This window comes from Callithrix jacchus, chromosome 12, assembly GCF_049354715.1.
Source record: "Callithrix jacchus isolate 240 chromosome 12, calJac240_pri, whole genome shotgun sequence".
NCBI lineage: Eukaryota > Metazoa > Chordata > Mammalia > Primates > Cebidae > Callithrix > Callithrix jacchus.
The window spans coordinates 118,973,042-118,999,138 of record NC_133513.1 but is presented as its reverse complement, the minus strand read 5'-3'; the positions used below and the strand labels follow the sequence as shown (position 1 = coordinate 118,999,138).

Here is a 26,097-nt window from a genome sequence, read left to right as displayed (position 1 = left end):
AGAGGCTGAGAAGCAAAAATCAGGAACAAGGAGGAGGAGTGGCTTCCCAGATGTGTGGAGATTATGAAGCCATGGAGAGGTGAGGGAGCCAACCTCAGCCACATTCAGCTTCCTGGAGAGAATGGCCAAAGGGCGGCACTTCAATCCACCTTTCGACAAGGATGGGAGATGGGTAAGGAAGACAGTGGCCCCTGATACCTTCCTTATGCCACGTGGGTGTGGTCGACTCTGAGGAGTTCAGATCCTGCTTCTGCTATTACTACAGCATGAACTTTGACAAATCATTTCACTTTTTTCAACCTCAGTTTCTTCATTTGTGAAAAGGGAATCCCCGAACACTCTTGGGAGGACTGAATGAAATAATGCATGTAAAATGCTCAGCACACTGGAAACTTGTGACTGTCTACTAAGCAGTAATTCCTGCTGTACTTTTTCTTTCTTCTGTATCGTCTATCTTCTAACATGCCACAGAACTTGTTCTCTTATGTGCATTGTCTCCCCTTGCTAGAATGGAAGCTCATGGAGCTGGCATTCTTGTCTATTTTATTCACTGACGTATCCCCAGTGCTTAGAACAGGATCTGGAGCACAGGAGGCACTCAATCAATATTTGTTGAAGCAATTATATTGTACTAGAAACCTCTAAAGAAATTCCTGTTGGCTCTCAATCCGATTCCTTAGCTCCTCCAGCCTATGAAATGAGAAGCGTCCAGGAATGCATCATTCACTCATATCTTCATCACTTGAAAACTTTCCCTTTCCAGCTACACGCTCTGCCCCAGCACTTGCTCTTCTGATGGCACTTACAGAGCCCATGGGATTTATCGCTCTTCTACCATCTTTAAGACACATTTGGGTCACTCCTAAGTGGGAGGTCGTAGCCGTGTCAGCCAAGCACTTCTCTCCTTTGCTCTTGAACATGTATATTTCATGGCTGACAAGTCTTTCCCATTTCTAATTTCTACAATTCATTCACAAAAAGAATGTGAAGGGGAAATCACAACAGTAGACTCACAATGAGAGAAATTGACACAATCATAGAAAAACCTGGTGTCAGCTTCTTTTAGGGCAGCAATAGTTAAAAAGTTATTAAAATTTTTATTTGTTTAAAAGAAAAACAGAAAAGACTTCAGCAAATTTGGGTCTTGAAAGCTTTCAAAAACTGACTTACTCACTTGGATATAACTTGGCTCAGTAGCTTAGTCTTTCTGAGTCTTAGTTTCTTTATCTGTAAAATGGGAGAATAATGTACCAAGGGTAGAAGACCATTGTGGGGGATTCATGATTAATTCACAAGCGCTTCGTTCGATGACTGAGCACATAGAAACCACTTAACATATATACGCTTTTGTATATATGTGTACACACAAATGTTTCACTCCACAAAAATTGAAAGCATGGAAAATGTACACAATGAAATAATACAGTATAAATCAAATAGAAAGTTCTAATCAGTTTTATAAATACTTTGGAAGAAGAGGCTGAGTCTGAGAACACATATAGCATAGATATAATATTAGGTACGTATCTAGGATTATATGGTAGATATTTGGGCACCACATTTAACTCTGGGTACCCTGGCAGCCAAAGCAAACAGAAGCAAAATGGGAACTAATGTCAACTCCATAAAGCTAAGTGCCCATGAAGAGAAACGTGCAAGTCGCTCAGACTAAGTAGCTTTCCCTCTAGCTATTACCTATGTATCAGTTAGGCTTGTTAGACTGAATTTTATGAAAGCCTGACTAAAGTGACTACAGTGTCTTAAATAAATAGGGATTTATATTTCTAAAATAACAATGAAATCTAGAAGTCAGCCATCCCAGGCTGGTACAGCTGCTCAAAGGAGTCATCAGCAGCTCCCTCCTCAGTGTCCCGTTTCGCCATCCTTAGTGTGGGCGGATTCCAGCTCCAGGCAGGGAGTTCACAACTCAGGCAGGAAAATAAGGGAAAGGTCAAAGGACAAAAAGATGGAAGGCACCTGTCACCTAAGTCTGCCCCTTTTTATCAGGAAAACAATATTCTCCCACTTTCACAGGAGACTGCCCCCTAGACCTCTGCTTCCATCTCACTGAGTCACACGGTCAATTGAGCTGCAAGGGAGTCTGGGGAGGTGTTTTTCTAACCAACTACATTGCCACTCTGAACAAAGAACTAGAGTTCTGTAGTAAGGGAGAAAGTGAAAATCAACATTTCATAGGTAGAAATTTTATTTTGTCCTCTGTCAAGAGCCTGGAAACGTAGCCCAGTTCCTGGGTTTTAGGGAGAAAGGCACTGTTCCCCAAAGCTTGGCTTGAGCCTTTGGCACAAATCCTTTCTGCTGTCAGCACCTAAGAGTATATAAAGAATAGTGCTGATCGTGAAGTTTCCCAAAGTAACTTGTAGACGAGGAGGGAAAAATTAAAGAAATTGTTGGCTTTGAGTCAGCAGTAGCCCATTCGGGAGGACAGTAATTTCCACATTAGAGGTGACAGTCATTTTGCAGTTGACCTTGCTGGTTGTAATCTAGCTATTGCCAGGTAGGAAAGACTTTTTCCACACACTTTCCTCTTCCTGTTTAATATTTCAGTCATTGAGTGATTGAACGCAGCAAAAATTTCACCGCCAACTAGTTAAAAAGCTATATTTCACGGTTACAATATCTAACAGAAGGGTTTATTTCACAGCTCTCATGTTATAGCCATTAAATATATTTTTTAAAAGAGTGAAATTAAAATGCTAGAGCCTTTTTTTTTTTTACAGTGATTTAGTCTACAGACTTGCTGAATACAAATGAACCCAAGTCAGTTGTCATTTAACTGGTAAGAGCCATCATTCTTGATGTTAGAACAGCCTCCCCCCAGCCCTCAGCCTGATTTTCCAGTTTCCCAGAGAGAAGTGTTGACTCAGTCAGACTGGAGGAAGGGTAGAGGAAAAGGTTCAGAGACCAAAGGCCCTTTGTATTATTTATATTTACCTCTAAAAATATTTCTTTGGAAGATAATTTTAAAAATAGAAGAATGAATGAGAAATCTGTAGGTTGACTTTGAACACATTTCTAGATTATATAGTTAAGAGAGGAAAGCAAGGTGCAAAGCAGTATGTATGATATAATCTGATTTTTGTAAAGCAGTGTAAGTCCTCTCACAGGTGCAAGTGTTTATATGTGATCCTATGAGCACCTGGTTAATGTTATTATCTGGGGTTGGGAGGTATGACAGGAAGCAAAGAAGAAAGCAACCAAAAGCTACTGAGAAATAACAAGGCAGGGGAGGGGCGTCAAGATGGCTGATTAGACGCGCTGCATGCCTGCCTCCCCCACTTATAAGAACCAAAATAGTGTGCAGGCTGGTAGTCACACTTTGAGTATGTTATCCAAGAGAGAATGCTGGAATTCAACAGAGAAGTGACAGGAAACACCTCAAGTGGGGAAAGAGAAAGGAAAAAGGCAGCCTGCCTGGCTGGGATTGGCTGGCAGCCAGGAGTGACTTCCCAGCATGGGGAAAGGGTAAGTGAGAGATGTCCAGTAGCCCACATGCCCATTGTAGAAAGGTACAATTCTGACTGGATGTAGTGGCTCATGCCTGTCATCTCAGCACTTTGGGAGGCTGAGGTGGGTGGATCACCTGAGGTCAGGAGTTCAAGACCAGCCTGGCCAACATGGTGAAACCCCAGCTCTACTAAAAATACAAAAATTAGCCAGGTTCTGTGGTGCATGCCTGTAGTCCCAGCTACTTGGGAGGCTGAGGCAGGAGAATCGCTTAAACCCAGGAGGTGGAAGTTGCAGTGAGCCGAGATTGTGCCACTGTACTCTAGCCTGGGTGACAGAGCAAGACTCTGTCTCAAAAAAATAAAAATAAAATAAAAAAAGAAATGTGCAGTTCTGGTCATGGAGAACTTCTCAACCCTTTCATCCCTGAAACTAACATAGAGAGACTCCTGGAGACTGTGGGATGGAACTGCTCCAGTGAGGAAGGTTGTGCAGGTTTCCTTTCTGAGAACCAAGCTGCTATAGCAAGGTACTATTTTCAAATCTAGCTTTTGGCAGACTGCACGCTGTCCTGGGGCCCACAGCATCTAGACTGGGGTATTATGGAAACTTGGGCTGTTGCTACCGGGACTGAGGAGTGAGCTGAGAGCACTTCCACAATTGAGGCTAAGAAGCAAGTGAGGCACAGGCTGCAGCTGCAGCTGCTGGTGCTGGGAAGTGAGCACTGCCAGGAGGCTGGGATGTGAGCGGGGCACAAATTGACACTGGGACTTAGTTGTCAGCCGGGGGGTGCCCCTGTGGCCAGAGGCAAGGGGGGTGAGCTAGGTGTGGGCTACTGCTGCCAAGGTTGGGAAGCAAGCCCTGACAGGACCGGAGCATGAGAGGGATGTGTGTTCCCCATGCACCAGCCCAGGCTGTGGCCACCAAAGACAAACCCTCCCTCCAGTGACAGGGCCTCAGCACAGCTGCTACCACTTCTCAGCCGAGAACTCCACCTGGGGCCTGCTCCTGCTCACGATGGCTGGTCCCTGCTGTCATAATTTGGGGGCCTGAGCATAAGCCCCAGCTTTGGCTCCTCTTCCATGGCAGAGCACATAGCCTAGGGTCCCTGGGCTTGCCCAACCCATACACCACCTTGAGTATGCTCCTCCCAGGGAACTCAGATTGGGCCTAAACTCCTGGCCACTACCATCTCAGCTGGCCCCTCTGTGTAATCACCACCTGCAGTCCTAGAGATTGGCCCGCCCAGCCCATCGCAAGCACTGCCAACATCAATGCACACCAGATATCATCCTGCCACTGCTAATGCCATCGCCCATGCCACACCAGCTGCCTAGGGGCCTGAGAACCCACCCACCTGCCTGGTTCACTGCTGCCACTACTGGTATCCAAGCACCTGGAGGCCCAAGAATTGGCCCACTAGGAATTGCCAAAACAGGTGCCAGCTTGTACCACTCTGAGGCACAAAGATAGACAGGCTCAGCCAACCGCTGCCACCACTGGGGCCTGAAGACAGACCTACCTGGCATCCTAGTCCCCAGCACAGCTTATTCACAGCCTCTACTGTTAACTACACCCTAACCCACTGAGAAAATCGTGTACATCACTAATTGTGGTTACAGACAAAGAAATCATATACAGCCTGCATGACTGCATGCATGAAGAATCAAAGCCAAAGTACCCTGTCCAACTGACAGCATAGAAACATCTTTAGGAAAATGTCCTCCCTTATGAAAGTAAACTTAAAAACAGGAAGAAGAGGCTGTTACACCAGATGTGCAGATAGCAAGATAAGGACACAAGAAACATGAGAAAGCAAGGAAATACTCTTCCAAAGCGACAAAATCATTCACCAGCAATAGATTTTTTTTTAAAGATAGTCTTGCTCTGTCACCAGGCTGCAGTGCAGTGGGGTAATCTCATCTCACTGCAACTTCCACTTTCCAGGTTCAAGAAATTCTCTGCCTCAGCCTCCTAAGTAGCTAGGACTAAAGGTGCATGCTGCCATACCCGGCTAAGTTTTTGTATTTTAGTAGATACAGGGTTTCACCATGTTCCCCAGGCTGATCTGGAACTCCTGAGCTCAGGCAATCCGCCCACCTTGGCCTCCCAAAGTGCTAGGATTATGGGCATGAGCCACCGCACCTGGCTTCCCAGCAATAGATCTTAATCAAAAAGAAAATTTACAAATCCCAGATAAAGAATGGAAAATATCCATTTTAGGGGCTAGGTACAGTGGCTCATGCCTATAATCCCAGCACTTTGGGAGGCTGAGGTGGGCAGATCACTTGAGGTCAAGAGTTCAAGACCAGCCTGGCCAACATGGCAAAATCCCATCTCTACTAACAATACAAAAATTAGCTGGGCATGGTGGTGCATGCCTGTAATCCCAGATACTCGGGACGCTGAGGCAGGAGGATCAATTGAGCCTGGGTGGTGGAAATTGTAGTGAGCTTAGATTGTACCACTGCACTTCAGCCTGGGCAACAGAGTGATACTCTGTCTCAAAAAAAAAAATTCATTTTAAAAAAGTTCAGTGAGATACAAAAGAAATCAGAAAAATAATTCAGGATACAAATGAGAAATTTGTCAAGGAAGTAGATATTTAGGGGGAAAAAAAGAACCAAATAGAAATTCTGAAATTGAAGAACTCATGGAAAGAAATACAAAATACATTTGAAAGCTTCAACAATAGAATTGATCAGGCAGAAGACTCTCAGAACTTGAAGACAGGTCTTTTGAAATAATCCTGTCAGACAAAGTAAAAAAAGAAGAATTGAAAAGTATGAGCAAAGTCTTTGTTACATTTTGGACAACATAAAGTGATCAAACATTTAAGTTATCAGCATCCTCCAGAGGAAAGAGACAAAGAAAGGATTAGAAAACCTATTTAACACACAAAAAAAAGAAAAAAACTTCCTACGTTTAGAAAGAGATTTAGACATTCTGCTACAAGAAGTTCAACAGTCCCCAGACAGATACAATACAAAAGTCTTCTCCATGACACATTATAATCAGACAATCTAAAGTCAAAGATAAAGAAAAAATTCTAAAAGCAGCAAGGGAAAAGCATTAGTTGTCAATAAAGGAAACTCCATCAGACTAACAGTAGGTTTCTCAGCAGAAACCTTACAGGTCATAAGACAATGGGAAAGAAAATTTCACAATGCTGAAAGAAAAAACTGCCAGTCAAGAATACTATTTCCAGCAAAATTATCCTTTACAGCTGAAGGAGAAATACAGTCTTTCCCAGACAAGCAAATGCTGAGGGAAAGACTAGACTGACCTTTTGAGAAATGCTTAAGGGATCCCTGGAAGTGAAAGGACAATATTTGCCATCATGAAAATATACAAAAGTATAAAACTCATTTGTAAAGCAATCACACAAAGGACGAAGAGAAAGGACTCAAATCGTACCACTACAGAAGTCCACCAAATCACAACGACAATCAGTAAGATAAAAAGAAAGGAACAAAGAACATATAAACAACAAGAAAACAATGTAATAATATGATAGGAACGAAGCCTCACATATCAATAATGACTTTGAACTTAAACATTAAATTATCCATTTAAAAGTTATAGGATGACTGTCTGAATGGGATTTTAAAAAATCCAACTATATGCTGCTTATAAGAAACTCACCTCCCAGTAAAGACAGATAGACTGAAAATAAAGTCACGATAAAAAGATATTCCATGCAAATGGAAAACAAAATAAGACAGGGAGATAAGAATAGAGAAAAAAGAATAAAAAGGAACGAATAAAACCTGTGAGAAATATGGGATTATGTAAAAAGACCAAGCCTATGACTGATTGGGGTACCTGACAAGAGATAGGCAGAACAGAATCAAGTTGACAAACACTTCAGGATTTCATCCAAAACTTCCCCAACCTAAAAAGACAGGCCAACATTCAAATTCAGGAAACCCAGAGGGCCCCAGTAGCATACTCCAAGAGAAGATCAACCCAAGACACATAATCATCAGATTCTCCAAGGAAGGAAAAAATGTTAAGGTCAGCCAGAAACAAAGGCCAGGTCACCTACAATTGGAAGTCCATCAGACTAACAGCAGACCTCTCAGCAGAAACCCTATAAGCCAGAAGAAACTGGGGGAGGTCAACATTTTTTCTTTCCTTGCCTCTTTTCTTTCTTTCTCCTTTCTTTCTCTCTCTCTTTCTTTCTTTCTTTCTTTCTTTCTTTCTTTCTTTCTTTCTTTCTTCCTCCTTCCTTCATTCCTTCCTTCTCTTTCTTTCTTTCCTTCTTTCTTTTTTAAGGCAGAGTCTTGCTCTTGTCACCCAGGCTGGAGTGCAATGCTGTGATCTTGGCTCACTGCAACCTCTCCCTCCTGGGTTCAATTGATTCTTCTGCCTGTCTCCTGAGTAGCTGGGATTACAGGTACCTGCCACCACGCTCAGCTAATTTTTGTATTTTTAATAGAGATGGGGTCTCACCATGTTGGCTCAGGCTGATCTTGAAATCCTAACCTCAGGTGATCTGCCCATCTCAGGCTCCCAAAGTGCTGGGATTACACGTATGAGCCACTGTGTCCAGCCTTAACATTCTTAAAGCAAAGAATTTCCAACCCATAATTTCATATCTGGCTAAACTAAGCTTCATACGTGAAAGAAAAATAAAATCCTTTTCAGACAAGCAAATGCTGAGGGAATTTGCCACCACCAGGCCTGCCTTGCAAGAGCTCCTGAAGGAAGCACTAAGCGTGGAAGGGAAAAATCATTACCAGCCACTGGAAAAACACACTGAAGTACAAAGACCAACGACACTATGAAGCAGCTACATCAGTAAGTCTGTGAAAATAACCAGCTAGCATCATGATGGCAGGATCAAATTCACACATAACAATATTAACCTTAAATGTAAGTGGGCTAAATGCCCCAATTAAAAGACAGAATGGAAAGCTGGATAGAGTCAAGACACATTGGTGTGCTGTATTCAAAAGACCCATCTCATATGCAAAGACACACATAGGCTCAAAATAAAGGCATGAAGGAAAATTTACCAAACAAATGGAAATCAGAAAGAAGCAGTGGTTGTGATACTAGTTTCTGATAAAACAGACTTTAAACCAACAAAGATCAGAAAAGACCAAGTAGGGCATTAAATAATGGCTAAGTATTCTAAACAAATATGCACCCAATACAGGAGCACCCAGATTCATAAAACAAGTTCTTAGAGACGTATAAAGAGACTTAGACTCCCACACAATAATACTGGGAGACTTTAACACCCCATTTCAATATTAGACAGATCATTGAGACAGAAAATTAACAAGAATATTCAAGACTCAAACTCAGCTCTGGATCAAGGGGACCTGATAGATATCTACAGAAGTCTCCCCCTAAAAACAACAGAATGTACATTCTTCTTGGTGCCTCATGGCATTTACTCTAAAACCGAACACGTAATTGGAAGTAAAACACTCCTTGGCAAACGCAAAAGAACTGAAATAATAACAGTCTCTCAGGCCACAGTGCAATCAAATTATAACTCAAGATTAAGAAACTCACTCAAAACCACAAAACTACACGGAAATGGAACAATTTGCTTTTGAATGACTCCTGGGAAAATAATGAAATTAAGGCAGAAATCAAGGAATTCTTTGAAATCAACGAGAACAAAGAGACAATGTACCACAATCTCTGGGACACAGCTAAAGCAATGTTAAGAAGGAAATTTACAGCACCAAATACCCACATCAAAAAGCTAGAAAGATCTCAAATGGACACTCTAACATCATAACTAAAAGAACTAGAGAATTAAGAGCAAACGAACCCCAAAGCTAGCAGAAGCCTAGAAATAACCAAGATCAGAGTGGAACTGAAGGAGATACAGATACGAAAAATGTTTTAAAAAATCAATGATCAAGAGCCTGTAAAAATTAATAAAATAGATAGACCACTAGCTAGACTAATAAAGAAGAAAAGAGAGAAGACTCAAATAGACACAATGAAAAATGATAAAGGGGATATCACCACTGATTCCACAGAAATACAACCAACCATCAGAGGATATTCTAAACACCTCTTTGCAAATAAACCGGAAAGTCTAGAAGAAATGGACACATCCACTCTCCCAACACTGAATCAGGAAGAAGTTGAATCCCTGAATAGACCAATAACAGTTCTGAAATTGAGGCAGTAATTAATAGCCTACCAACCAACCAAAGCCCAGGACTAGATGGATTTGTAGCCGAATTCTACCAGAGGTACAAAAAGGAGCTGGTACCATTTCTTCAGAAACGATTCCAAAGAATTAAAAAGGAGGAACTTGGCCGGGCGCGGTGGCTCACGCCTGTAATCCCAGCACTTTGGGAGGCCGAGGCGGGTGGATCACGAGGTCAAGAGTTTATAGACCATCCTGGTCAACATGGTGAAACCCCGTCTCTACTAAAAATACAAAAAAATTAGCTGGGCACAGTGGTGCGTGCCTGTAGTCCCAGCTACTCGGGAGGCTGAGGCAGGAGAATTGCCTGCACCCAGGAGGCGGAGGTTGCGGTGAGCCGAGATCGCGCCATTGCACTCCAGCCTGGGTAACAAGAGCGAAACTCCGTCTCAAAAAAAAGGAGGAACTTTTCGCTAATTTATTTTATGAAGCCAGCATCATCCTGATACCAAAACCTGGCAGAGATACAACAAAAAAAGCAAACTTCAGGCCAAAATCCTTGGTGAATGTTGATGCAAAAATGCTCAATAAAATACTGGCAAACTGAATCTAGCAGCACATCAAAAACTTATCCACCACAATCAAGTCAGCTTCATCCCCAGGGTGCAAGGCTGATTCAATGTACACAAATCAGTAAATGTAATTCATCACATAAACAGAACTAAAGACAAAAAACACATGATTATCTCAATAGACACATAAAGGCCTTCAATAAAATTCAACATCCCTTCATGTTAAAGCTCAACAAACTAGGTATTGATGAAACATACCTCAAAACAATGAGAGCCATTTATGACAAGCCCACAGTGAACGTCATACTGGATGGGCAAAAGCTGGAAGCACTCCCTTTGAAAAACCAGTACAAGGCAAGGACACCCCCTCTCATCATTCCTATTCAACATAGTATTTGGAAGTTCTGGACAGGGCAATCAGACAAGAGAAAGAAATAAACTGTATTCAAATAGGAAGAGAGGAAGTCAAACTGTTTACAGATGACATAGTCCTATATCTAGAAAACCCCATCATCTCAGAACAAAACTACCCGACTTCAAACTATACCGAAGGCTGTAGTAACAAAACGGCATGATACTGGTATAAAACCAGACACATAGACCAGTGGAACAAAAAAGCTAACTCAGAAATAAGACTGCACATCTACAAGCAACTGATCTTCAACAAGCAATGGGAAAAGGATTCCCTATTTAATAAATGCTGTTGGGAGAACTGGCTAGCAATATGGAGAAAATTGAAACTGGGTCTCTTACTTACACCTTATGCAAAAATTAACTCAAGATGGATTAAAGACTTAATTGTAAAATCCAAAACTATAAAAACCCTAGAAGAAAATCTAGGCAATATCAGTCAGGACATAGTAAGAGGCAACGATTACATGATTAAAATGTCAAAAGCAATTGCAATGAAAGAAAAAATTGACAAATGGGATCTAATTAAACTAAAGAGCTTCTGGACAGCAAAATAAACTATCATCAGAATGAACAGGCAACCTACAGAATGAGAGAAAATTTTTGCAATCTATCCATCTGACAAAGGTCTAACAACCAGAATCTGCAAGGAACTTCAACAAATTTACAAGAAAAAAACAATGCCATTTAAAAGTGGGCAAAGGACATAAACAATGTCTTCTCAAAAGAAGACATTTATGTGGCCAACAAACATGAAAAAAAGCTCAACATCACTGATTATTAGAGAAATTCAAATCAAAACCACAATGAGATACCATCTGATGCCAGTCAGAAATGGCGATAATTAAAAAGTCAAGTCTGGGCATGGTGGCTCATGCCTGTAATCCCAGCACTTTGGGAGGCCAAGGTGGGCATATCACAAAGTCAGGAGTTCAAGACCAGCCCAGCCAATATTGTGAAACCCTGTCTCTACTAAAAATACAAAAATTAGCCAGGCATGGTGGGGGATACCTGTAATCCCAGCTACTTGGGAGGCTGAGGCAGGAGAATTGCTTGAACCCAGGAGGTGGAGGTTGTGGTGAGCCAAGATGGCACCACCGGACTCCAGCCTGGTAACAGAGAGAGACTGTTTCAAAAAAATATATAAATAAATAAAAAATTAAAAAGTCAAGAAACAGTAGATGCTAGTGAGGCTGTGGAGAAATAGAAATGCTCTTACATTGTTGATGGCAATGTAAGTTAGTTCAACCATTGTGGAAGACAGTGGGTGATTCCTCAAAGACTCAGAACCAGAAATACCATTTGACCCAGCAATCCCATTACTAGATATATACCCAAAGGAATAGAAATTGTTCTACTCTAAAGATACATGCACACATATGTTCTTGCAGCACTATTCACAATAGCAAAGACATGGAGTCAACCCAAATGTTCATCAGTGACAGATTGGATAAAGAAAATATTCATGTACACCATGGACTATTATGCAGCCATAAAAAGGAATGAGGTCATGTCCTTTGCAGGGACCTGTATGGAACTGGAGGCCATTATCCTCAGCAAACTAACACAGGAACAGAAAATCGAACACTACATGTTCTCACTTATAAATGGGAGCTGAACAATGAGAACACATGGATACAGGGAAGGAAGCAACACACACTTGGGCCTGTTATGGGGGCAAGGGAAGGGAGAGTATCAGGAAGAACAGCTAATGCATGCAGGGCTTAATACCTAGGCGATGGGTTGGTAGGTGCAGCAAAGCACCATGGCACACGTTTACCTACGTAACAAGCCTGCGGGTCCAGCACCTGTATCCCGGAACTTAAAATAAGATTAAATAAATTTTAAAAAGATAAAAATTGAACAATTTCTTAAAACAAATGAAAATGGAAGCTCTAAATATCCAAACCTTTGGGATACAGCAAAAGCAGAGGGAAATTTATAGAAATAAACACCTACATCATAAAAGGTAGAAAGAGTACATAAATTAACTATCTAGCAATGCATCCCAAGGAACCAGAAAGGCAAGAATAAACCAAACCCAACATTAGGAGAAGAAAACAAAGACCAGAGCCAGAACTAAATGAAACAGAGACTAAAAGAAAATACAAAGGATCAATGAAATTAAAAGTCAATTCTTTAAAAAGATAAACAAAATTGATAAACTCCTTGCTAGTATAGCCACAAAAGAGAAAACCCAAATAAACAAAATCAGAAATGAAAAAGGAGACATTACAAAGACATTACAAGTAAGACCACAGAAATACAAAAGATCATTGGAAACTATTGTGAACAAGCTGACAAACTGGGAAACCCAGAATAAATAAATAAATTCCTGAAAACATACAACCTACCAAGATTGAATCAAGGTGGAATGAAAATCTGAACAGAGCAATACTGAATAGTGAGACTGAATCAGTAATTAAAAAAAAAAAAACATCTCCCAACACAGAAAAGTCCAGGACTGGATGGATTCACAGCTGAATTTCCTTTCTTTCTTTCTTTCTTTCCTTCCTTCCTTCCTTCCTTCCTTCCTTCCTTCCTTCCTTCCTTCCTTCCTTCTTTCTTTCTTTCTTTCTTTCTTTCTTTCTTTCTTTCTTTCTTTTTCTTTCTTGACATGGTCTTGCTCTGTAACCCAGGTTAGAGTACAGTAGCGTGATCTCGGCTCATTGCAACCTCTGCCTTCCAGGTTCAAGAGATTTTCCTGCCTCAGCCTCCTGAGTAGCTGGGATTACAGGTGCTCGCCACTGCACCCAGCTAATTTTTTTTTGTAATTTTAGTAAAGATGGGGTTTCACCATCTTGGCCAGGTTGGTCTCAAACTCCTGACCTCATGATCCACCTGCCTTGGACTCCCAAAGTGCTGGGATTACAGGCATGAGCCACTGCACCTGACCCACAGCTGAATTTTTACCAAAAAAAAAAAAAAAAACCGAAATGCTAATTGTCTTGAAACTATTCCAAAACATTAAAGAGGAGGGAATTCTCCCTAACTCATTCTATGAGGCTGGCCAGCATCACTCTGATACCAAAACGAGAGATGGACACAACAGAACTACAGCCAATATCCCTGAAGAACATAAATACAAAATTTATCAACAAAATACCAGCAAACCAAATGCAACAGCACATCAATAAGGCAATATATAGTGATCAAATGGGATTTATACCAGGGAGGCAAGGATGCTTCAACATACACAAATCAATACACATGACACATCACACCAGCAATATGAAGGACTGTCTCAATAGATGCAGAAAAGCATTTGATAAAATTCAACATCCCTTTATGATAAGTACTCTCAACAAACTAGGCATAGAAGGAACATAACTCAAAATAATAAAGACCATATACAGCCAACCCACAGCTGACATCACACTGAATGGGGTAAAGCTGAAAGCCTCTCCTCTAAAAACTGGAACAAGACAAGGATGCTCACCACTCCTATTCAACATAGTACTAGAAGTCCTAGCCAGAGCAATCAATCAAGAGAGGAAATGAAAGGCATCCAAATTGGAAAAGAAGTGAAATTGTCTCAAGTTGCTGATGATATGATATTATATCTAGAAAAACCTAAAGACTCTACCAAAAAAGACCCTCTTATATTCGATAAATATATTCAGTAAAGTTGCAGGATACAAAATCAACATACAGAAAACAGTAGCTTTTATATATACAAGTAATGATTTAGCCAAGAAGGAGATCAAGAAGGAATTTCATTTATAATGGCTACAAAAATATCTAAGAATAAATTTAGCCAAGGAGACAAAATATCTCTATAAGAAAAACTATAAAACACTGATTAAAGAAATTAAAGATGACACAAACAGATGGAAAAATATTCCATGCTCCTGGGTCAGAGGACATATCATTAAAATGACCATATTGCTCAAAGCAATCTACAAGTTCAATGCAACCTCTATCAAAATACCAATGCCATTTTTTTTCACAGAATTAGAAAAAGCAATCTTAAAATTTATATGGAATTAAAAAAGAGGTGGAATAGCCAAAGAAATCCAGAGCAAAATGGACAAAGCTAGAGGCATCACATTACCTGACTTCAAACTATATTACAAGGCTATAGTAACCAAAAGAGCATGGTATTAGCATAAAATTAGACCCACAGACTAATAGAACAGAATAAAGAACCCAGAAAACCAATCTTTGACAAAGCCAATATGAACCTATATCAGGGAAGCAGCATGCTCTTCAATAAATGATGCTGAAAGAACTGGGTAGCCACATGTAGAAGAATGAAACTGGACGCCTATCTCTCACCAGATACAAAGTCAACTCAAAATGAATTTAATTCTTAAATATAAGACCTGAAACTGTAAAAAACACTAGAAGAAAACCTAGAGGAAACTCTATTGAACCTTGGTTTAGGCAAGGAATTTGTGACTAAGATCTCAAAAGCACATATAGCAAAAATAAAAATAGACAAAAGGAACTATATTAAATCAAAAAACTTCTGCACAGCAAAGGAAACAATCAAAAGAGTAAATGGACAATCTGTTGAATGGGAGAAAATATTTGCAAACTATTCATCTGACAGGGGACTGATATCCAGAATATACAGGGAACTCAAACAACTCAACAGTAAAACAAAAACAAAAACAAGCAAACAAAAAAAGTAATCCCATTAAAAAGTGGGCAAAGGACGTGAATAGACATTTCTCAAAAGAACACATACAAATGGCAAACAGGTATATGAAAAGGTGCTCAACATCATTGATCATCAGAGAAATGCAAATCCAAGCTATGATGAGATATCATCTCACCCCAGTTAAAATGGCTTTTATCCTTAAGACAGACAATCATGAATGCTGGTGGGGATCTCAAGAAAAGGGAACACCTGTGCACTGCTGGTGGACATATAAATTAGTACAGCCTCTGTACTAGTCTGTTTTCACATTGCTATAAAGAACTACCCGAGACTTTATAAAGAAAACAGGTTTAATCGATTCATGGTTCTGCATGGCTGGGGAGGCCTCAGGAAACTTACAATAATGGAGGAAAGGGAAAGGGAAGCAAGGCACATCTTACAAAGCAGCAGGAGAGACAGTGAGTAAAGGGGGATAGGCCACACTTTTAAACAATCAGATCTCATCAGAACTCACTCAGTACCATGAGAACAGCAAGGTGAATATCCACTCCTATTATCCAATCACCTCCCACCAGGTGCATCTTCTGACGTTTGGGGATCATAACTCAGGATGAGTTTTGTGTGGGGACACAGAGCCAAACCATATTAGCCACTATGGAGAAGAGTACAGAGGTTCTTCAAAAAACTAAAAATAAGAACTACAGTATGATCCATCAATCCCACTGCTCGGTATATGCCCAAAAGAAAGGAAATCATTATCCTAAAGAGGTATCTGCACTCTCATGTTTATTGCAGCGCTATTCACAGTAGCCAAGATTTGGAAGAAATCTAAGCATCTGTCAATAGATGAATAGATAAAGAAAATGTGGTACACATACGTAATGAAGTACTATTCAGCCATAAAAACAAATGAGATTCTGTCATTTGCAACAATGTAGATGGAACCGGAGAACATGATGTTAAGTGAAATAAGCCAGGCGTAGAAAGACAAACTTTTCACAGGTTCTCTCTCCCTTGTGGAAGCTGAATATTGAAACAGTTGAACTCGTGGAGAGTAGAATGATGGTTATCAAAGGCGAGGAAAGGTGTTGGTGGGGGAAGTGGGGATGGAAAATGGTACAAAAATATAGTTAGAATGAATAAGATCCAATATTTGATAGCACAACAGGGTGACCGCAGTCACTAATACTCTGTTGTACACATCTACTATGTATACATAAAAATTTAAACATTTGAAAGAAGAAGACATACAAATGGCCAACAGGTGTATGAAAGCATGCTGAACATCAGTAATCATCAGGGGAATGCAAATAAAAACCACAATGAGAAATCATCTTATCCCAGTGATAATAGCTATCACTAAAAACACAAAAAATAGCAGATGTTGGCGAGGATGAGGAGAAAAGGGAACTCTTATATAACACTTTTGGTGGAAATGTAAACTAGTAGAGCCACTATGGAAAATAATATGGAGATTTCTTGGAACGCTAAAAAGAGAAATTACCATTTGATCCATCAATCCTACTATTAAATATCTACTTAAAAAATAAACCATCCAGCAATCCCATTGTTGGGTATATGTCCAAAGGATTAGAAATCATTCTACCATAAAGACACATGCACACCTATGTTTGTTGTGGCACTGTTCACAATAGCAAAGACTTGGAACCAACCCAAATGCCTATCAAAGATAGACTGGATAAGAAAATGCGGCACATAAACACCATGGAATACTACGTAGCCATAAAAAAGGATGAGTTCATGTCCTTTGCAGGGACATGAATAAAACTGGAAACCATCATTCTCAGCAAACTAACACAAGAACAGAAAAGCAAACACCCATATTCTCACTCATAAGTGGGAGTTGAACAATGAGAACACATGAACACAGGGAGGGGAACATCACACCGGGAACTGCTGGGGAGTAGGGGCTAGGGGAGAAATAGCATTAGGAGAAATACCTAATGTAGACGACAGGTTGATGGGTGCAGCAAACCACCATGGCACTTGTATACCTATGTAACAAACCTGCATGTTCTGCACATGCACCCCAGAAAAAGTATAATAAAAAATTTTTAAAAATGTGTATCAGAGGGATACCTGCACTTGCATGTTTATTTCACAATAGCAAAGATACAGAGTCAATCTAAGTGTTCGTCAGTGGATGCAGGGTTAATGAAAATGGGATTGCTATTCAGGCAAAAACATTTGCAAACTATCCACACTATTGGAGTACATGCTTTTTCTCTTTGTATCACATCTACCATATCAGGTAGGTATTATTCCCACTTTACAGATAGGGCAACTGAGGCTTGGGAATGTTTAGTCTCTTGCGTCAGGCTCTCCGAGGAGATAGGAGAGAGCTGGGGCTGCACTCAGGAGCGCTGAATGTTCAGTCTCTGACCTAACCACATTAAGCTTCCTTCTCCCTTTGTGGGAATTTTCATTGAATTGGGTTTTGTCTTTTATTTCCATTTATTTCCTCCTAGAGAGTCCTGCTTCAGAGCTCACTTTGTTAGGGTGGCTTTAAAGAGGTGCCACTCAAATAAAATTGGGGTGAGTTTCTCTCGCCATCAAGAGCCAGCCACATTCCCCTTCAGGAATGAGAAAGACTCATCACTCCGGCTGCTGGGAGTGTGACCCTGACTGCCCACCCGTAGGGATCCACTGGCTGAAGAGAGCTGCCTCCCTGGGGTCATCCCCTCTTCTGGGGGGTAGCCCAGGAAATCAATCCAATGCCTCATTGCTTACAGTGCACGGAGACTGGGTCCCCTCTCCCCAACTCTGAGGGGCCACCCCATGTCCAGAGCTCCCAGCTGGGTCAACAGAGGCCCTTGTTGGGACTACTTTCCTCTGCCCAGTCCTGTTTCCTTCCCAGGCTTTTGTTGGGAGATCAGAAGGACACATTCTAGATAACCCTTGCTGTCTATGGCCATGCCACCCTGAACGCGTCTGATCTCAGAAGCTAAGCAGGGTCAGACCTGCTTAGTACTTGGATGGGAGACCACCTGGGAATACCGGTTGCTGTCGGCTTTTTAAAAATAATAATAAAAAAAATAAAAAATAAATAAAAGATAATCCTCACTGTCCTCACTTTTCTTGCTTCACACCCTCTACCCCCTCTTTTTCCCTCCTAGACGTTACCTCCCCTCTGTCATCCCACATTACCAGCGGAGAACCATTGGGGACTCTGTTCCTCACCTTCCCCTTGTCTTAGGGCCACCTCAAACCTACATTGCTGGAGGCTGGCTCAGTGCCATGAACGTGGGTTGGCTCCTAGGCCCCCAGTACCAGGAGCTCCCTGACTGCAGGAAGGATCTCGAATAACACATTTCTGTCTTCTCAGAACGCGTCTGCTCACTCTCTGAGGACCACACCCTCCTTCCCAGGCACTAGAAGCATTTCCAGGTGCCAGCACAGCAGGGGTGGCCTCTGTAACTTGAAACAACCGGCAGTGATGGCTCTGGGCCATCACAATGTTTTTTGTCTTGGAAAGAATACTTGAAAATTACAAAAATTATGCCATTTTCATTGCATGCCAAAAGCACCCAAATTGCATTTTAATCACTGTGGAGAGGAAGCCCTGATACTTGGCTTGTGGATTCAGATGTGTCTGGTTTTAATCAAGGCGTGTGTGCTTTTCTTCCAGTTCCCTCACATCGGACTGACGCAAAAGACACCAGAATCCATCACCAGTGCTACGTTAAAAGAGCCCCATCGTCCGCACTTGTCTCGGCAAGTGGAGGGGAAGCTGCCGCCCATATACAAAGTCCGGGAGAAGGTGAGTCCTGATCACTGACCACAGCCACGTGCTCCTGTGGATCTCAGAGCGAGCAGCTCCACTGCAGGTTTGGCCAAACAATTCTTCCTTGTAAGAGACTGTGCATGTACTATCCCTGGACTCCTAAGGGCTGGTATTCTCCCCACGCGTACTTTGGTGCTCTCCAGAAGGAATTACCTCCTGCTACAGACAATCAAGTTAGCTCTTCTACAAACAAGAAGCAACCTCCCCTTCCAGCCCACAGCTCACTAACATGCACCTCCCGCCTCCCCGGCTGATTTCTGAGCAACTTCAAGTCCCCGAAGTGGCATGAAGGAGAAGCCAGGGTCCCATTCCATGCCTGCCAGGGTCACCCCAAGGCCTTGGACCAGGGTTCTGGTCTCCTGGGACCCTTAATGGTCAGATGACAGAGTTGGGCTACACGGCCTCAAAAGTCTTTCCCAGCTTTTGGTTCCATGAGTCTATACTTTTCCGTCCTTGCCTCCAAGTAAGGTGTTTTGAAAGAGAATTTTTCTGACTTTCAGAAAGCTGGAAATAAGGTCGGGGTTGAAAGCCCTGTGCTGACAAGCACACGGACGTCCTCCCCACCCTGTGTGTCTGTTCCATCTCTGCGGCCAGGTTTAATGGTCTCTCTTAGAGGTCGCTTTGCCTCATGCATCTTCCTCCCACATCACCCTATCCCAGTTTTGAAAGCATGCAGGATTCTAACGTGTGCCTTTTCTCTCTCCATCCCCCTTTTCCAGCAAGCAGTGAATAACCACTTCCCCTTCTCTGTGCATGACAATCGGCACACTTTGGAAAACCATGGATCCTACTTTGACTCCGTGAGTATTTCTTTCCAAATTATTAATAAAACAGGGGGTGGCCGGGCGCGGTGGGAGGCCGAGGCGGGTGGATCACTAGCTCAAGAGATCGAGACCATCCTGGTCAACATGGTGAAACCCCATCTCTACTAAAAATACAAAAAATTAGCTGGGCACGGTGGCGCGTGCCTGTAATCCCAGCTACTCAGGAGGCTGAGGCAGGAGAATTGCCTGAACCCAGGAGGCGGAGGTTGTGGTGAGCCGAGATTGCGCCATTGCACTCCAGCCTGGGTAACAAGAGCGAAACTCCGTCTCGAAAAAAAAAAAAAAAACAGGGAGCAAGAAAAGGGATCTTGATTTTTGGAGGTGTGTTGAAGATACAGGACTGACCTCGAAACTGGAGCAAGGGCAAAACAAAGCGAGGTCTTAAGTGAGACTCATAACAGATTTTTTTTAAAAAATGCTGGACGCTCTCAGAGTTCCACGCGGCTTTCACGGCCGGCACCGGTGCTCTGCCTGGGGTGATGTGCGCTTCATCCTTCTCCAAGTGCCTTCGAATAAATTGTCTTTTGCGAGCTTTCCTGTGAAGATCTTTTGTATACGTATTCGGCCGTATACGTACTTGCTATTCACAACAGCAAAGCTACAGAATCAATCTAAGTGTTCGTCAGTGGACGAATGGTCTATGAAAATGTGATTGCTATTCAAGCACAAATATTTGCAACCTATTCACACTATTGGATGGTATATATTTTCTCTTTGTATTAAAGCTACCATATCAGGTTGGTATTATTCCCATTTTACAGATAGGGAAACCGAGGCTTGGGAATGTTTAGTCTCTCGCATCAGGCTCTCCTAGGAGATAGAAGAGAGCTGAGGCTGGACTCAGGAGCAATGAATGTCCAGCCTCTGACCGGACCACATTATGCTATACATGGAGGGACTGCTATACGTATCTCAGGATGGCAGAGCCAGGATCCATGAGGAAGGATCGGAAGGAGGAGGAGCTTACATAATATAAGGAAGGGTTTCCTCATAACTAGAGTTGCCTTTTCTCTACAGGTGGTGAGTTCCCCGTCACTGGAGAACACAAAGTCTGCCACAATGGTGGTTAACACAGCATTATGTGATAGAAACGTAGTATAAACTGCGTGCATAATTTTAAATCTTTTAGTAGTCACAACTAAGTACACAGAAACAGGTGAAATTCACTTTAATAATATAGTTTATTGGCTGGGAACAGTGGCTCACACCTGTAATCCCAGCATTTTGGGAGGCTGAGGTGGGAAGATCACTTGAGGCCAGGAGCTTGAGACCAGCCTGGGCAACATAGTAAGACCCTGTGTCTACAAAACATTAAAAAATTAGCCAGGTGTGGTGGTGCATGCCTGTCCCAGCTACTCAGAAGACTGAGGTGGGAGGTTCACTTGAGCCCAGGAGTTCAAGGCTGCAGTGAGCTAGGATCATGAGCACCGCGCTCCAGCCTGGGTGTCACAGTGAGATGCTATCTCAAACAAGAATAATGTATTTAGCTCGATAATTCTCCAAGTGACCCAGTCAACATGTAGTCAATCTAAACAATTAATGAGATATTTTACAACCCTTCTTTCGAACCAATTCTTTAAAATCCAGTTTGTATTTTACACTGTTACATAAATGGCCCACCATTTGTGAAGCTTCTGCTATACACCAACATCTCATATTATTGTACTCCATCCTCACAACAATCCTACAGGCCAATTACACTTATCATCCCGATTTAGAGATGAGCAAACTGAGATCCGGTAAAGTTCAACAACTTGCCCCAAATCTCTCGGTCCTCTAGACTGCAATGTCTTAACTAAATAGAAATGCCTTAACCCCCCAAATCTGGTTTTCTTCTGGCAGAATGTTGAAAACAGAACCAGAATATCCACTTCGCCTGCCTCTGTAAATGGAGTGCTTAATATTGTTTTTTAAATAACCAAAGCGACATATGTCCTTTAAAAAACGGAAATAGTATAGAATTGTATAAAATTAAAAATAAATTCACACCCTTACTTTCCTTCCTCACAAGCTGACCTTGATGATTCACTGCTCGTAATGATTTTGTGGTTAAAATTTGAGAATTTTTCCAATTCACACTCAAACATACACACATAGATGTGTATCTGTTCATGGTATAAACAGAATGGTACCACATGTATTTTGCCGGGGTTATGATAGAGTCTTCTAGAAAGCCCTGGAAGCTTTCCAACTTTCTCTGTGTTCTAGAATAGCTTATATAACATTTGGATTTTCAGTTTATGGTTAGACAGAACTTGCCTATGAAATAACTTGAGTTTGATGTGTTTTTTAGAGTAAGTTTTTTATTACCTTTTCTTTCTCTCTTGATTATTATTGTATTCAAACTTTCTACCTCTTCTTGGGTAGATTTTGCTGATATGCATTTGCCTAAAATTTATCTAATTCATTTCAACTTTACTGTCATAACATCTCTCAAAGTAGTCTTATTTTGCTGTTCCTTTAAAATTTTTTTCAGTTGAATGTTTAGACCACATACTTGCAATTGTTTTTGTTAATAATTTATTAAAACTGTAAGTAGTTTTTAGATTACTGGCTTGGCTACATCCCAAAGGTTTTTCCAGTTAAGGTCTCATTATTTGCCTTCAAATAGCCTATGATTTAAATTTTAATTTCCCTTTTCCTAAGAAAAATTAGAAGACTGTTTTGAATTATCTATATGGTTAAAAATTTTAGAAATAATCTTGCTAATATCTAGTTGCATGGGTTATGGTAAATTTTAAAGAATATTATCTAAGACTTTCACGTTTTGAATTTTGAGATATTCTTCGTTGTCTTGTATGTGATTAACTTTGACAAGTGTGTCATGGCTGTTTACAAATAATACATATTCCCCCCGTTGGTTACAAAGTTCTTCTTATTAATTTAGGACTGTAATTATGTTATTTAAATCTTTCATATCCTTTTTTAAATTTTTGTACTGATCTGTCAATTTCTGCCTCTAACATTATTCTTGAGCTTCTAAAGTTCTTTTTTGCTTTATATCATTTAATACCATATCTTTCTGCATAAAAAATTTTCGTTGTTTTGTTTTTATGGTGGTTTTTGCCATTTATCAGTATGAAGTGATTCTGTTTATACGCGTGATGCCTTTAGCCATCAATTCTATCTACATTATGATAGTAGCATTGCCCCTATCGCCCTCTTTTTGCTAATGTCTGTTCTTTGTGTTATGGTCCATTCCTTTGTCCCCAAAATTTATAGTCATTTTGCTTTGCATTTGTTTTCTATTATAAATAGAATACAGTACAGTTTAAAAAATCCAAGAAGCTATTTCTTTATGTGAGAATTCAGCCTGTTCACGTTATGATGACAGTTTATGGTTCTGGTTCTATTTCTGCCATCTCACTTCTACGTCTCCTATTTATTATGCTTACATTTCGTTTCTTTCTTCTTCCTCTCCTGACTTTGCTAGATTGATTGAATTTATTTGCTCACTCTGACTTCTGATATTCTACGAGTACTTACTCTCAAGTATAAATATTTGATAATTATATTAATACTATATTACTCTATGTATAAAATTAATAACTATAGCTTTTCCCCAAGAACAAGGTAAGTCTTCCAGCGTGCCTTATCTCACCCGTTTCCTGTTCCGGGGCTGCTGTGCTGCTGGCTAGGTTGTGTTCACACAACTCCTGTTGGTGCCATTTTTGGACTTCCACTGGAAGCTCAAAGATGTTGCCCCGATTTCCCTAATCAAGTTGAAATCCGGGAGTTTCAGCTGCAGATTCTTTACCTTCTGTTTCCCTCCTTCCTTCCTTCAGTTCAATACATTTCATAGTCACATTATTAGCAAGCACTTAGACTTCATGTCAATTTTACTTGCTGCTTTCCCGGCAGCTCTTTCCCCAGTTTTCATCATCCCTTTCTTTTACTTATTTTTAATTTTTGCTGGAGTATCCTCCAGTAATTTTTTTTTTTTTTTTGAGACAGACTTTTAATTCTTGTCTCCCAGGCTGGAGTGCAGTGGTGCAATCTCGGCTCACTGCAACCTCTACTTCCCGGGTTCAAGTGATTCTCCTGCCTCAGCCTCCCAAGTAGCTGGGATTACAGGTGCTCACTACCACGCCCATCTAATTTTTGTGCTGATCTTGAACTCCTGATCTCAGGTAATTTGCCTGCTTTGGCCTCACAAAGTGCTGGGATTACAGGCGTGAGCCACTGCGCCCGGCCAAGAAATTCTTTAGAAGCTGACTTGGACATTGTGCCCCTAATCTTACACCTGTCCCTCCAGTGCCACGCCCCTCCTATTCTCCCCACTCTGGTTCTGAGGGCTGATCTACAGGGACTGCGTTCCTCCCTAGTCCCCTCAGTCCTGGAGCCATTGCACAGCCCCTTGGGGTGTCCCTACACATACCCATATATATATAGATAGTCTCTTTATAGACTGTTTTCCAATTACTCTAACTGGAATGTGCTTTGTGTCGCCTGCTGTGAAGCTGACACCGACCTTCACCACAGACAACCTCACTTTACTGATGTGACGTCTATGTAATGTGATGTCCATTTCCTTTCAGTCACTCACATCAGTAGAGTGTTTTCTTTCCTAGTTTTTGCCTAGTTGTGATCAAACAGAATTCACAATTTTGAGTACACAGAAATTCTCAGGTTTACACGGAAGGTGCCGAGAGTGAGTGAGGAAGCCTGTGGGTCAGGACCCAAAGGTGCTGGGTCCTTCAGGGGAGCCCTCAGGGTTGGGAAAGAATTTGGCCTCCTCAGACTTTTCAGAGAAAGAGTCATCATCAGTCCCACTGAGTGCTGGGGAGGCAGCTCAATGGTGGGGAGTGGGGACGGTCGGGGTGTTGGGGTGTAGGAACCTGTGTTGGTCCGTAGGATTGAGGCTGGCCTACAGGCTGTTTCTGGCTGCATTCCCTCTGGTTCTGCCTTCTATGTCTCTAAAAGCCCATGCCCCTTGGTGGCACTGGACGACTGTGAGGACAATAACAGAACCCCATCAGGGTGTCGTGTGTCAATGCGTAGCTTTCAACAGGCTGGCAGAGGAGACCTCGAGATAGTCGTGCTGGGGAGCATTTAAGCATATACATGTCATGTAACTGATTTTCAGAAAGACCCTCAGAACTATGTGACCTTGAGGCTGGGCACAGTGGCTCACTCTTGCAATCCTAGCACTTTGGGAGGCTGAGGCGAACAGACTGCCTGAACTTAGGAGTTCAAGACCAACCTGGGCAACATGGCAAAACCCTGTCCCTACTGAAAATACAAAAACTTAGCCAGGCGTGGTGGTGCGTACCTGTAGTCCCAGCTACTGAGGAAGCTAGGGCATGAGAATTGCTTGAACTTGGGAGGCAGAGGTTGCAGTAAGCTGAGATCGCACCACTTAACTCTGGCCTGGGTGACACAGCGAAGCTCCATCTCAGAAAACAAAAAAACAAAAGTATGTGACCTTGAATATTTTCCTTCTAATCTTGTAATTCTTCAATTCTTCTCCAGGGCCTGGGACGTAAGAAGATCTCTCCAGATAAGAGGCAACACGTTTCGAGAAATTTTAATCTCTGGGCATGTGACTATGTTCCATCTTACCTTGATGGCTTTTCAAATAACCAAATATCATATGTGTATAAAGAAGCCATGGTGATCTCCAGTTTCAGACGCTTTCCACGATGCTATAAAGAGATGTGGAACACGTTCATGTTTCTTCCTGAGCAAAGCTATACAGAGTTTTTGAAAAAGAAACCCAAAGTAAGATTCGCTATTGACAAAAAGATTGTTTCTTCCCTGGAGTCCTAATCCTTCCAGAAGATTCTTGATGAATTTTGTAATATTGGTATTTCATCAGACATCCTACAAGTGTATGTTTTCTGATCCAACACTACTATTTAATTTTTTGAGTACTTTTATGATTTTTATAAGGTTAAAAAACATTCATATCATTATGAAATAAATATGTGATGACATACACATGTGTAAATAAACTTTTCAGATTGCCACGTTTACTTTTGGGGAATTTTTAAAAGTACATCCTTAATATATGGTCACATTTTCATTTTGAAATTTCAAACAATACAGAGGAAACAAAAGTCCTCCTTGATTTCATCAAATCTGCAATCTTGTATGTCCTCAGAAGTTAACCACTTGTTTTTAATCTGCGTTTACAATCATATACATGTGCATAAACCACAAAATTTTGAACATTACTATGTTACACAGTGTAAAATATTCTACAACTTTTCTTTTTTTTGAGACAGAGTCTCACTCTGTCTCCCAGGCTGGAGTGCAGTGGCACCATCTCGGCTCACTGCAACCTCTGC

General features: G+C 41.4%; 1 protein-coding gene and 1 pseudogene across 1 annotated transcript; both read left to right on the top strand.

The window, feature by feature from the left end:
• The first annotated feature begins 7 nt into the window (after positions 1–7).
• TEX36 (testis expressed 36) lies at positions 8–25,787 on the top strand. Its single transcript, XM_035269453.3, has 4 exons — positions 8–172; positions 18,828–18,959; positions 19,703–19,783; positions 25,280–25,787. Exons 1-4 carry the CDS (start codon positions 122–124, stop codon positions 25,574–25,576), a joined length of 561 nt encoding a protein of 186 aa, XP_035125344.1. The 5' UTR covers positions 8–121; the 3' UTR covers positions 25,577–25,787.
• LOC118146483 (5S ribosomal RNA) lies at positions 18,103–18,211 on the top strand (annotated as a pseudogene).
• Positions 25,788–26,097: the final 310 nt, after the last annotated feature.